General features: G+C 41.8%; 1 protein-coding gene across 1 annotated transcript in view; it reads left to right on the top strand.

The window, feature by feature from the left end:
• LOC109924314 (prolyl endopeptidase-like) overlaps positions 1 to 13,699 on the top strand; it is a 27,067-nt gene that overhangs the window by 2,634 nt on the left and 10,734 nt on the right. The window contains exons 3-10 of the mRNA XM_048613115.1: positions 299 to 432; positions 1,478 to 1,608; positions 3,243 to 3,452; positions 5,757 to 5,878; positions 6,839 to 6,944; positions 7,640 to 7,831; positions 7,917 to 8,114; positions 10,618 to 10,721. Of these exons, the coding sequence (XP_048469072.1) occupies positions 299 to 432; positions 1,478 to 1,608; positions 3,243 to 3,452; positions 5,757 to 5,878; positions 6,839 to 6,944; positions 7,640 to 7,831; positions 7,917 to 8,114; positions 10,618 to 10,721 (1,197 nt within the window). The remainder of the gene's footprint in view (positions 1 to 298; positions 433 to 1,477; positions 1,609 to 3,242; positions 3,453 to 5,756; positions 5,879 to 6,838; positions 6,945 to 7,639; positions 7,832 to 7,916; positions 8,115 to 10,617; positions 10,722 to 13,699) is intronic.

The following is a 13,699-nucleotide window of genomic DNA, read 5'->3' as shown; positions in this document are numbered from 1 at the left end:
AGGGTCTAGGCCCGAAACGTCAGCCTTTCTGCTCCTATGATGCTGCTTGGCCTGCTGTGTTCATCCAACTCTGCACCTTGTTGTCTCGGATTCTCCAGCATCTGCAGTTCCTACTATCTCTGATACATATGTATGATGTCTAATTGCATTATATTCCGTTGGGTCTGCTACAGAAGCTGGTTAAAGGCCTCTGCACTAGGGCAACAATATAGCTCAGCTTGGCCTCAAGTGCATTTCTCACATCATTGAGAGGTGAAGGTCAATTATTCTTTGTAATCTAGGCCTCCATGTTTTTCAGGGATTTGTTGAAGCCCAGAACAAGCTAACAATACCTTTCCTGGCAAAGTGCAGAGTCAGGAACAGGCTCAAGGAGCGGATGACCGAACTGTTTGACTACCCCAAGTATGGCTGCCCTTGCAGGAAAGGAAAGCGGTGAGTGCTGTACTGGTGGGGCTGGGGTTGGGCGGAGTCTGGGTGGAGGTGTTTGGAATAATCCTTGAGAGGGTTCAATTGGCAACATTTTGCTTTGTTGGCCATGCAGAGAATTGTAAGTATTGCTGGAGGTCTATCGCCGAGGGGTTTGTTAGTTTGGTGTTTATGTTACTGGGCATGAATTCAGAAAACGTGTGTTCAAGTTGCACCATGGACAGTTTGTGAATTTGAATTCCATCACTAAAAATCTCAGAGTGACCCATGAAACTGTCAAATCAATGCAGATTGACCAATTGGTTCACTGATTCCCTTCAGGGAAGGGAACTTGGCATCCCTCATCAATAAGTGCCTATTTCTAACTTCATCCCAAATCAAAGTGGCTTTCCCTAAACTGCCCACTGATTAGGCTTTGTAAAACACAGTTATATCGAACTGCTACAAATGACGACAGTGGTTCAAGGCAAAGGTCCAGCACCATCCTTTCAAGGAAGCTAAGGATGGGCAATAAATGCTGACGGTGCCAAAATATTCAAAGTACTGATCTTCAGTTAACATTTGGCAACGGGTTAATGGTACCAGGTTGTTCTAGTTTCTGTGAACACTGAAGAAACTCTTTCCTCAATACTGTACCATCGTGTCAGCCTAGATTGTCTGCTCAATTACATCAAAACAGAAAGCTTTACATCACAGAAAGAAGCCATTCGGCCCACCCTGTTCATGTTGACTGAAAATCTGACTTCCAGACCAGTATGTTCAAGTGTTCTGTGGAATGGAACTTGAACCCATAGCATATGGACACAGAGGAAATAGTTAATCCATTGAGCCAGAGTTGACTCCTAAGGTGAGCTGAGGACAGGACTGAGCTCAGCTGCGGTGCTAAATGCAGCCAAATATCTTGTGAACACCTACTGTTAAGGTTTACACTTAATGAATGAACTTAGATGTGGAGGAGGATGGTAGCCTCAGCAAAAAAGGAAAATGAACAGGTAAGACTGGTCTGAAGATGTAGTCAGGCCTTGCTGATTGTCAAATTCCTGTTTTTCAGGTACTTTTACTTCCACAACTCTGGGCTACAGAACCAGTACGTGTTGTATGTCCAGGATTCCCTGGATGGAGAAGCTCGAGTGTTTCTGGATCCTAACAAATTATCTGAGGATGGGACTGTGGCCTTAAAGAGTAGGTGGAGTCTTATTCCTCCAGCTTAATTTTACTTTTCTTCAAAGTGAGGTGGGGGACACTCAGGTGATAAACCTGAACTTCTCTTTTTCTACACATCATTTAAGGTTGGTGATTGAGGTGTGTGGGGGTGCTGGGAGGAGGATGTGATTTTAGTCATAATTTTAAAAGCATCGGAAAGAGCCAATCCCTATCTGGAGTCCTGATCTCCTGCACCACAGGAAGGCTACATTTGCTTTGGAAGGGGTGCAACGCAAGTTCACCAGAACCATTCTGGATGAAAAGTATTTAAAATTGTTTCATCGTATTCCATTGAGCTTAGAAGCTAAAGGACCAACTTATCAAAGTATTAAGGATTGCAAAAGTGATAAACTCTGGTGGTGGGAGTACAGGAACAGAGGGCATAATCTTAAAATTAGAATCATAGAATCCCTATAGGTAAGGAGCAGGCCATTTGGCCCGTCAAGTCCGCATTGACCCTCCAAAGAGCATCCCACCCAGACCCAACCCCCTGCATTTCCCATGGCTCACCTACCTAACTGGCATATCTATTGACTCTGAGAGGAAACCAGAGCACCTGGAAGAAACCCACGTAGACGCAGGGATAATGTGCAAACTGCACATGGACAGTGGGTGGAATCAAACCCAGGTTCATAGTGCAGTGAGGCAGCAGTGCTAACTATCAAGCCACCATGCCACCCAAGAACCAGAGCGTTTGGGCTTGAAATTGGGAATCACCTTTTCTTGCAAAAAGAGGTAAAACTTTAGAATTTGTTTCCTGAAAAGGATGTGCATGTCGAGCAGCAGTTGGAGACATCAAGACTGATCAAAAAATATTTGTTATCTAAACAAGGGATTTGAGGTGCTGATTGATCTAAATAATAGAGAACAGATTTGAAAAGCTGAATGGCCTCCTCTTGGCATTGCTGCATGTGGTTGATGTTGGTTGGAGATTTAAAGGGATTGAGCACCAAGGAATTTATGAATCATGTTGGCTGCACATGAGGCTCTGCAGCACAGTGCCTTGCAAAATCTACCACTACATTGGGTCCAAATTAATTTTGGGCTTGAGGACAAAACTTTCCATTCTACCAAAGGTTGAAAATTGGACTATCTATTCACTATTGCATAGTCAACATGATTGGCGAACAGCAATTTATATCCATGTGGCATTTGCAAGTTAGTAACCTGTGATTTTCACATTATGTTTATCGAATGTATTTCATTTTAAAGAATCATTATATAACAAAGCGGAGAAGGATAGGGGAATATCTAATAGATGTCTTCAAATTTGAGGACTTTAGATAAGGTAAAATGTGCACAGATGGTTAAAATCTGTTACATGCTTGCTGAAAAGATTGTGGAATCAATGTTCAAAGAAATTTCAAAAGTCAATTAAGCAGTATTTAAAGAAAATTTAATACGTAGGATTGTAGGTGAAAAACTGAAGTGAAATTGAACTGTTCTTTTAAAAAGCTAGCATGGGCATGTTGGGCCAAATGGCCTCCTTTTTTCTATGATGAAGGAAAATGGTGTCATCCCAGGAAAGTAAGTCATTATCCCAATTTCCTGATGGTATCATGGCCAACCAATAACAGGCCTGACCTGAACTGTGACTTTGTTTATTCACCTAGTGCTGGCATTCTCTGATGACGATGAGTACTTGGCATATGGACTCAGCAAGAGTGGCTCTGATTGGATCACAATCAAATTTCTGAAGGTTGAAGGTCCTGAAGATCTGCCTGACACTCTGGAAATGGTGAAATTTAGCTGCCTGTCCTGGACTCATGATGGGAAAGGTGTCTTTTACAACCGCTACCCTGAGCAAGATGGCAGTACAGATGGTATGTGTGGGATTGGGGTGACAGAGATAAATATACAATGGTTACGTTGTAAAGCTGTGGTATAACAAACCACAACCTGCATTTACATGACACCTTTAATGTATTAAAATATCCTTAGGTATTTTACAGGAGCAGTTATCAGGCAGTAACAAAAACAAAATTGCTGGAAAAACTCAGCAGGTCTGGCAGCATCTATGAAGAAAAAATCAGAGTTAACGTTTTGGGTCCGGTGACCCTTCCTCAGACAGTAAACTTGGCATTAAGCCACAAAAATAGATATTAGGACAGGTGATCAAAACCTTGATCAAAGAAAGACTTGCATTTATATTGCACAGTCAGTGATCCTAAAGTACTTTACAGCCAATGAAGTATTTCTGAAGTAAGTTCTAATGAAGGAAACATGGTAGCCAATTTGCACACAGCAAGCTCCCACAAACAGCAATGTGGTAAAGCCAGACAAAACTTCTAAATGTCAGTTAGGGCAAAAATATTAGGATGTAGGGAGAACTGCCCTGTTCTTCTTCAACATAGTGCCAGGGCATCTTTTGCATCTAATGAAAAGTCAGATCAATTTAATGTTATTTTAATTTAATTTTATGCAAAAGATGGCACTTGTGACAGTAAGGCACACCCTCAGTACATAGAACATAGAACATTACAGCGCAGTACAGGCCCTTCAGCCCTCGATGTTGCACCGACCTGTGAAACCAATCTGAAGCCCATCTAACCTAAACTATTCCATTATCATCCATATGTTTATCCAATGACCATTTAAATGCCCTTAAAGTGGGCGAGTCTACTATTTTTGCAGGCAGGGCATTCCACGCCCTTACTACTCTCTGAGTAAAGAACCTACCTCTGACATCTGTCCTATATCTATCACCCCTCAATTTAAAGCTATGTCCCCTCGTGCTAGCCATCACCATCCGAGGAAAAAGGCTCCCACTGTCCACCCTATCTAATCTTCTGATCATCTTGTATGTCTCTATCAAGTCACCTCTTAACCTTCTTCTCTCTAACGAAAACAGCCTCAAGACCCTCAGCCTTTCCTCATAAGACCTTCCCTCCATACCAGGCAACATCCTGGTAAATCTCCTCTGCACCCTTTCCAATGCTTCCACATCCTTCCTATAATGCGGTGACCAGAACTGTACGCAATACTCCAAGTACGGCTGCACCAGAGTTTTGTACAGCTGCAACATGACCTCATTCCTCCGAAACTCAATCCCTCTACCAATAAAACCTAACATACTGTACGCCTTCTTAACAACGCTATCAACCTGGGTGGCAACTTTCAGTGATCTATGCACATGGACACCGAGATCTTTCTGCTCATCCACACTACCAAGAATCTTACCATTAGCCCAGTACTCTGTATTCCTGTTATTCCTTCCAAAGTGAATCACCTCACACTTTTCCGCATTAAACTCCATTTGCCACCTCTCAGCCCAGCTCTGCAGCTTATCTATGTCCCTCTGTAACCTGCAACATCCTTCCGCACTATCCACAACTCCACCAACTTTGGTGTCATCCGCAAATTTACTAACCCATCCTTCTACGCCCTCATCCAGGTCATTTATAAAAATGACAAACAGCAGTGGCCCCAAAACAGATCCTTGAGGTACACCACTAGTAACTGAACTCCAGGATGAACATTTCCCATCAACCACCACCCTCTGTCGTCTTACAGCTAGCCAATTTCTGATCCAAACCGCTAAATCACCCTCAATCCCATGCCTCCGTATTTTCAGTACAGCACTGAAATGTCAGCTTATATTTTGTGCTTAAGTCACTGGTTTAAAGAATGGACTTAAGGGGGTAAAAAGAGAGAGTGGTAAAAAAAAGACTAGTCACTCGTTCTAATATATCCTTTCATGCCTCGCTGTTGCTTCTTCTTTGCTAATTGCTCCTGTGAAGCGCCTAAGAGCATTTTTACTGCATTAAAGATACTGTATGCAAGTCGTGGTTGTAAATGCAGAGTTGGCATCTTGTGACATTTGCCTCTGTATAGCCCAATAACATCAATCGTACTGTGACATCAACAAATTGTATGTCGCGCTTTCACCTTCTTCATGGCGTGATTCCCATATCATTTTTGCTCCTACTCTGCTCTTTCCTTTCAAATGCTTGTATATCTTCCATCCCAATTTTTGGTTTTATTCTGATTTTTTTTTTCCCTTAAGCTGTTGCACTTCTCTTTTCTAAAGAGATCGAATTGTACCTTTTATTTAATGTTCTTGTTCACTATGAATGGTGATTTAGCCCTGTTCAATGTATGACTTACTGAAGACTTGTCTTTTCCAGGCACTGAAACCACATCCAACATTCATCAGAAACTTTACTACCACGTGCTTGGCACTGACCAGTCAGAGGATATTTTGTGTGCAGAATTCCCTGATAATCCCAAATGGACAGGTGGAGCCAAGGTAATTTATTAATGTAAGCTTGGTTCAGTGATTAATGCTCTCTCACCTCTAAGTTAGCAAGCTTGAGCCATACTCCGACAACTGTAATACTGAGGAAGTGCTGAACTGTTGGACATTGAGGGATGGGGCTGAAACACAGTTTGTTCTCTGAGGTGGATGAGAAAAATTCCATGACTGTTTTGAAGGACAGACAAGCTTATCTTGGTGACCAGTCAATCTTTCCTTAACCAGTGGGTTAGATCGTTCTTTGCATCACTTACCATTTGCGAACCTTTCAAAAGTTATTAATTGATGGTGAATTGCTTTGTTATGGCAAAATGCCATGTTTGGGGGTTATCTGAAAGAAAGCTGTTTTTACTTATATTGTCACTGCTAGGGCTATAAATATAAGATAGCCATAGATGAATTGAGAAGTAATGTCTTTATCCAGCGAGTGGTTAGAATATGGACATCATTGCTACCTTAAATGGTTCAGGCGAATACTTTCAATATATTTAAGGGGAAACAAGATACATCCATAACGGAGAAAGAATAGACTAAGATGAAGAGGGATAGGAGGAGGATTGTGTGGACTATAAACTGCATCATGCACTAGTTTGGCTGAATGTCCCGTTACTGTGCTGTACATTTGGTAGTGTTTATCTTCCTAATTTTTGTGGGTTCTTCTTGTCAGCAAATGGGTAGTCACTGTTACTTACATAATAACAAAAGAATGAATGATTATGGTCTATTGTAAGCAAACATTCTTCCCTATTCCAAGAGTACCTTGAGGAAGTTTTCAGGCAATTGCAAAGGAGGCATGGACTCAGTATTATAGAATGTTGTTCATTTTCACTCTTTGCAATGGCCAGAACCCCAGGAGCCTTTGATCTGCTGCAATGTATTTTGCTGAAGATGGTAATTTCCAGCTGGAATGATTTGTTCCTTGCACAGCTTTTAATGCTCTGTGTTTTCAATTAGGTTTCTGATGATGGTCGCTACGTAGGGTTATATATTCGAGATGGCTGTCAGCCTAAGAACCGGGTCTGGTACTGCGATTTGCACTTACTGCCAGATGGCATAACCGGTAGGTACTTGGTCCTTTTGAACACTGGCTAAGTTGCACGTGCCATCTCAGAGGGAAAATCAGCTGATGCAGTGAAACCCTATCTACATTGCATCAACTTTCCCACTCACAGTAACAGTTATACAGGGTTGTGCTCTAAGATGAGGATGAGGAAAGACCATTGGTCCCAATTCACCTAGACAGTACCTAACATCTGTGGAACAGGTGGAAGCTATTTATCCCCTCAGCCATTGTTAACATTCTAACTAATCAGTAATTAAACCTTATCCTAGTCTACAAATTCATTCAGGTCTCAGCCCTCCACGTCTTTATACCCTCCTTCAATCTGACTGTTCTCCAAAATAACGGCACTCCCATGATTCTGGCATCTTGAACATCCCTGGTTTAATTGCTTCGCCATGCTTTCAGTTGCCTCGGCCAGAAGCTCTGGATGTTCCTCTCTCAATCTTTCTGCCTCACTAGCTTCTCATTCCTCCTTTGAAGATGCTTCTTAAAACCTACCTCTTTGACCCAGGTTCTTGTTCCGTGCCTTAGCATCCCCTCCTTTGGTTTGATGTCAAATTCCATTTGATAACACTCCATTGAAGTGTTTGGCCTGTTTTATTTCATGTAATGTTCTGATGTGACTACTCTAGCTATTGTTTATAGTCTGGTCATTTTCAATGTTTGAATAACTCATTGCATAACTTTTACAGGCCTCTTACCCTGGGTTAAACTGATCGACAACTTTGATGCAGAGTACAGTTACATCACAAATGAAGGACCTGTGTTCACGTTCAGGACTAACCTTGATGCCCCTCGCTACCGAGTCCTCAACATTAACTTAGAGCAGCCAGCCCCTTCACAATGGAAGCAGCTTATTCCCCAGCACCCGAAGGATGTCTTGGGTGAGACACGATCATCGCCATTTCATACGCTGGTTGAAGTTTCTAACACGAATGTCATTTCAAACCTCACGGCTCTGTCTTTCAGATTGGGCAACTTGCGTCAATTACAAATACCTGGTCGTCAATTACTTAAAGGATGTGAAGGACATCCTCCAGCTTTATGACCTTGCTACCGGAACCTTCCTCAAAGATCTCCCATTAGACGTTGGCAGCATTGGTGGATACAGTGGGCGGAAGAAGAACACAGAAATCTTCTACCAGTTCACCACCTACCTGACACCAGGTACAATACACAGAGAGACACTGATGGTAGATGGATACACAAATCAATAAAAATAGGTTATTAAAGCCATTAAATAAAAGAAGATCAACTACTCCGTGCATTTGTAGAGAAATAAATTGGAAGTTGATCTTGAATAGAATATTGGTTAGACCTCAGTTGATGCTTTGTGCACAGTTCTGTTAAAGGCTATTATAAAAAGGATACAGATTTACTGGGAAAAATGTATTAAAAAATATCAGGTTAATACCAGAAGCAAAAGATTGCAAACGTTATCAGGAAAGATGGAACAATCTAGGCTCTTTACCATAAAGAAGGGAAGCCCTTATGCTATAAGTTATTGGTCTGTCAACAAATCTTTCTGGAAAGTTTCCATGGGAGTGGATGCAATACCACTGTAATTCTGTTTGTTAGCTCCCCTTCTGTCAAATCACAGAATGAACGCTTTTCTCTGCATCAACTCACAAATTGGTCAGTGGTGTAATTGACATGAATTGTACATGCTGAATCTAGAAGTTTAATCTGACTCTGAATTGGTCTTCTAATTGGTCTACTTCTTTTGGGGATATTTAGCTCTTCATGTTTAATCCTAATGTGTAAAGTCTTGTGAATCTTTGTTCCCAGCTAATCTTAATGGTTTTCTTTTCTGTTTTGGACACTCCGAAATCCAGAAACCTTAGCTCTGAATGCTGTTTAAATATTTTAAATTCTGTTAGGAGGTATGATGTGTCCCATTTCAAGCTAGAACATTTTGTGGACATTTTGAAAATATGTTTTTTGACTTTCCCTTACTTGCCATCAATCTGTCATGGACTCTGAACACTTTCTAAAGAGAGCTAAACTGCCCCTCGATAAGGATTTATCTGATTACCAACAATTTGTGTTTTCAACGCTTCCCATTGCTGTAACAAAGACGTTGAAGACTCTAGTACAATTTAATGCTGTCAACTGTGTGTTTCACCTGCAGATTAATTTGCTGACATACTTACTGGTCAAGTACAACAGACTTTATCACCGCAATGTTCACTGTTCACCATGTCATGTCAATGATAATTGCCTAATAACTAGTTGCTTGTCAGAGAATCATTCATATCATAAGTTTATTTAAAATAGTAAAACACATTACAAGTAATGAAACAAATATTACAGCAAACCCAACTGATCTCTATGTGTGCAACTTGCAGACACAAGGCAAACTAACAGCCAAGTAGAGTTACAGCATTGTATGCATACAACACATGAAGTCCTTTAAAAACAAACTCTACTAAAGGTATGGTACACATACAACAGCAACCACAACAATGCTCATTTGAGGTTAACTGTGGGACACCAGAGCAATCACTCTGAGCAATTCTTCCCAGGCAATTTCTCCAATTAAAGATCAGGGTCCTCTGATCTTTAAGGTCCAAGATCTTTTTGAAAATCAATGATGTAACGTGGGAAATGCAGAAGCTAATTTGCACAGAGCAACCTCCCAGAAACAGCAACACAATAAATGACCTGATAAACTGTTTTATTGATGTGGGTTGTAGGATGAATATTGAATGGAAGACCTTGAAAAATCCTCTGCTATTCTGCAAATTTGATCCCCTTACTTGAGAAGGGATGCAGTTGTACTGAAGGCAGCTCAGAGGAGGTTCACTAGATTGTCCAGAGACAAGAAGTTTGTCTTATGAAGAGAAATTGAACAGTTCAGGCCTTTACTCTCTGGAATTTATAAGAATGAGAAGACATCTAATTGGGGCATATAAGATGCTAAAAAGGAATTGACAAAGTAGATGTAGAGAGGATGTTTCCTCATGTGGGGCGATTTAAAACAAGAGGCCATAGTTTTAGGATAAGGTGTAGCAAATTTAAAACTAAGATGAAAACTAAGATGAGGAGAAATTATTTCTCTCAAGGATTATGAATCTGTGGAATTTACTACCCTGTGTGCGGTGGATGCTGGGACATTGAGTAAATTTAAGGAAGAGATACACCGGTTTTTAATTAGTAATGGGTTGGAAGATTATGGAGAGCCGGCAGGAAAGTGGAGTTGAGGCTGAGATACCATCAGCCATGATCGTACTGAATGATGGAGCAGGCTCGAGGGGCTGAACTGCTTAATCCTTCACCTGGTCCTTATGTTCTTATATAAGCAGTGCCATTTAACCTTTCATTTTAACCTGTGAGGCTGGATGCTCATTGGTTTTGGCCTCATCTGAAAGCTGGTACCTCCAACAATACAGAGCTCCCTCTGTACTGCACTGGAATATCAGCCTAAAGTTCACACTCACATTCCTGGAGTGGGACCTGAACCCGCAGCCTGCTGCTCACTGAGCCAGTAACCAAAGACAATCTGATGTGCACATTTGCATTTATTTTTGTGGGTTTTGGAGGAGTAGTGTCAGCAATGTCCTATATCCCAAGAATGAATTAATAAAAGCAGAAGAGAAGCAGTGACTGAGAATGTACTGAAGCAAGGACCATAAAAGTCATTCACATTTGATTTTGTGTTCTCTGTCAGGAATCATTTACCACTGTGACCTGACTGAGGAAATTCTGGAACCTAAAGTTTTCAGGGAGGTGCAAATCAAAGGATTCAATTTCTCTGAATATCAAACAGTTCAGGTGAGCTTTTACCGCAGTCCTGCCCAAACCCTTTCCCACTCTGACCCCATTTTGAGGCTTGGAAATTGTCACAACCCTTCCAAAAACTGGGAGAGCAGAGTTGTGAAGGTGGTGGAAGGACCTACAAAAGCAGAGGACGCGAGACAGACCTGTGAGAATGAGGGGGTCGCGGCAGAGATACGCGGCAGCTCTTGCTGCCTCTGAGTTTACGAATCCAGTCAGGATCTTGTCCCCAGCTTTGGGAAGCTGTACTGTAACATAAGGAGGTGGGGATGTGGGTGCCTGAGATCAGACCTGAAAATGCTTTACGTGCAAAGTAGATCTGTCAGTGCTGGTGGGCTCAGGTGTGGAGCAATGAAAGGTAAACAGCTGAAGACACTTTCTTCTATTTTCCTTTCAGATGACCACTGACTTGCTGAGAATTTCCAATGACTTTATTTGTAAATATTGATAGGATCAATAAATTTGGATTGAAATAGCCATTTGGATACAGAACTGGCTGGAAGGTAGAAAACAGAGGGTTGTGGTGGAGGGTGGTTTTTCAGACTAGAGACCTGTGATCAGCAGTGTGCCACAAGGATCGGTGCTGGGTCCACTGCTTTTCGTCATTTATGTAAATGATTTGGATGTGAACACAAGAGGTATGGTTAGTAAGTTTGCGGGTGACACCGAAATTGGAGGAGTAGTGGACAGCGAAGAATGTTATGTCAGAGTACAACAGGATCTTGATTAGATGGGCCAATGGGCCAAGGATTGGAAAATGGAGTTCAATTTATATAAATGTGAGGTGCTGCATTTTGGAAAGGCAAATCAGGGCAGGACTTATACACTTAATGGTAAGGTCCTGGGGAGTGTTCCTGAACAAAGAGACCTTGGAGTGCAGGTTCATAGTTTCTTGAAAGAAGAGAAGGCGTTTCATGTATTTGAAAACCGAAAGAACTGTGGATGCTGTAAATCGGCAACAAAAAAAGAAATTGCTGGAAAAGCTCAGCAGGTCTGGCAGCATCTGTGAAGAAAAAATCAGAGTTAACATTTCGGGTCCACTGACCCTTCCTCAGAAGTCAACATATACTTACCTTTGATATACTTGCCTTTATTGGTCAGTGCATTGAGTATAGGAGTTAGGAGGTCATGTTGCGGCTGTGCAGGACATTGGTTAGGCCACTTTTTGGAATTCGGCATGCAGTTCTGGTCTCCCTGCTATAGGAAGGATGTTGTAAAAGTTGAAAGGGTTCAAAAAAGATTTACAAGGATGTTGCCAGGGTTGGAGGGTTTGAGTTATATGGAGAGGCTGAATAGGCTGGGGCTATTTTCCCTGGAGCATCAGAAGCAGAGGGGTGACCTTATACAGGTTTAAAAATCATGAAGAGTATGGATAGGGTAAATAGACAAGGTCTTTTCCCCAGGGTGGGGGAGTCCAAAACTCGAGAGCATAGGCTTAAGGTGAGAGGGGAAAGATGTAAAAGGAACCTAAGAGCAACTTTTTCACGCAGAGGCTGGTGTGTGTATGGAATGAGCTGCCAGAGGAAGTGGTGGAAGCTGGTACAATTACAACATTTAAAAGGCATCTGGATGGATATATGAAAAGGAAGGGTTTAGAGGGATATGGGCCAAATGCTGGCAAATGGGACTAGATTTATTTAGGATATCTGGTCGGCATTAATGAGTTGGACCAAAGGGTCTGTTTCCATGCTGTACATCTCTATGAATCTAATTAATTCTTAATTTTTGTGGGATCTCAGTGGGGAATTCTTCATATCACAAAGATCAGCTTGAAAAGTAGTCTTGCATTTATGTAGCACCTTTCACAACCTTAAGATTTTTCAAAGTGTTTTACAACTGATGAAATATTTTTCATGTAATCACTATTGTCACTGGAGGAATTGCTGCAGCCAGTTTGCACGCAGCAAGCTCCCATAAGCAGCAATGTGATAATGAGCAGATTGCTTGGTTTTGTGCTGTTGATGAAGGCATAAATTTTGGTTGGAGCACTGGGAGGAATTTCCTTTGGAGGTTGCTGTGTGATTTATTCTTTACAACAAACTGGAGCCAGTGAAAACAGGTGTCATGGCAGACCTACAGCTCAGAATTTTCTTTCTGGACACAAATACGATAATCAAGCAGATTAAGGTACCTTTTTCCATGTCCTTACCCCGACCCCCACACACCAGGCTTTGTTATCACATTGTCTGCTGTTACACACAACCCATTGTTAACCGCTAATAGTCCCCAGTAGTAGCTATTTATTCTCCTAGGTTGATTGTTATTCACACCTTTGTTTGTCCAACTGTTCTTCTCTCTTTGGGCTCTACCTCCACATATCGTTTACTCCTTGCCCCCTCCCTCCACCCTATCTTCTGCATAAAAACCAAATTCTTCCTCGTTACCATCAGTTCTGAGGAAGATTCGCTGGACCCAAAATATTCACTCTGCTTTCTGTCCACAGATGTTGTCAGACCTGCTGAGCTTTTCCAGCAATTTCTGTTTTCGTTTTTGATCCCCAACATCCGCAGTTCTTTCAGTTTTTATTTTGATTCACTTAAGGAACTAAATAGTGGCTCCAATTTGGAGAAACACCACCAGCCCAATCTTCGTCCCTTAACTATTTCTACTCAGTGCCACGATTGCACTGGGATAGAATCAAGCAGGACCCCTGTTTCTGTTCATTGTCCACTGGTCTATTCTCCATGGGGATGAATGTGCTGTGTGAAGCCAGGGTCAGAAGTGACTTGCCCTTGTAACCAGTCATTGAATCAGAACTTTGACAAGAATGTAAAGCAAGTAATAGAATCCTAGTCATAGAGTCATACAGCACAGAAACAGGCCCTTTGGTCCAACCAGTCCATGCCAACCATAATCCCAAAGTAAACTCGACCCAGAGATAACAAGGTGTGGAGCTGGATGAACACAGCAGGCCAAGCAGCATCAGAGGAGCAGGAAGGCTGACGTTTTGGGCCTAGACCCTTCTTCAGAAATGG

This window comes from Rhincodon typus, chromosome 27, assembly GCF_021869965.1.
Source record: "Rhincodon typus isolate 14 chromosome 27, sRhiTyp1.1, whole genome shotgun sequence".
Lineage (NCBI taxonomy): Eukaryota > Metazoa > Chordata > Chondrichthyes > Orectolobiformes > Rhincodontidae > Rhincodon > Rhincodon typus.
This window is presented reverse-complemented; position numbering and strand designations above follow the sequence as displayed.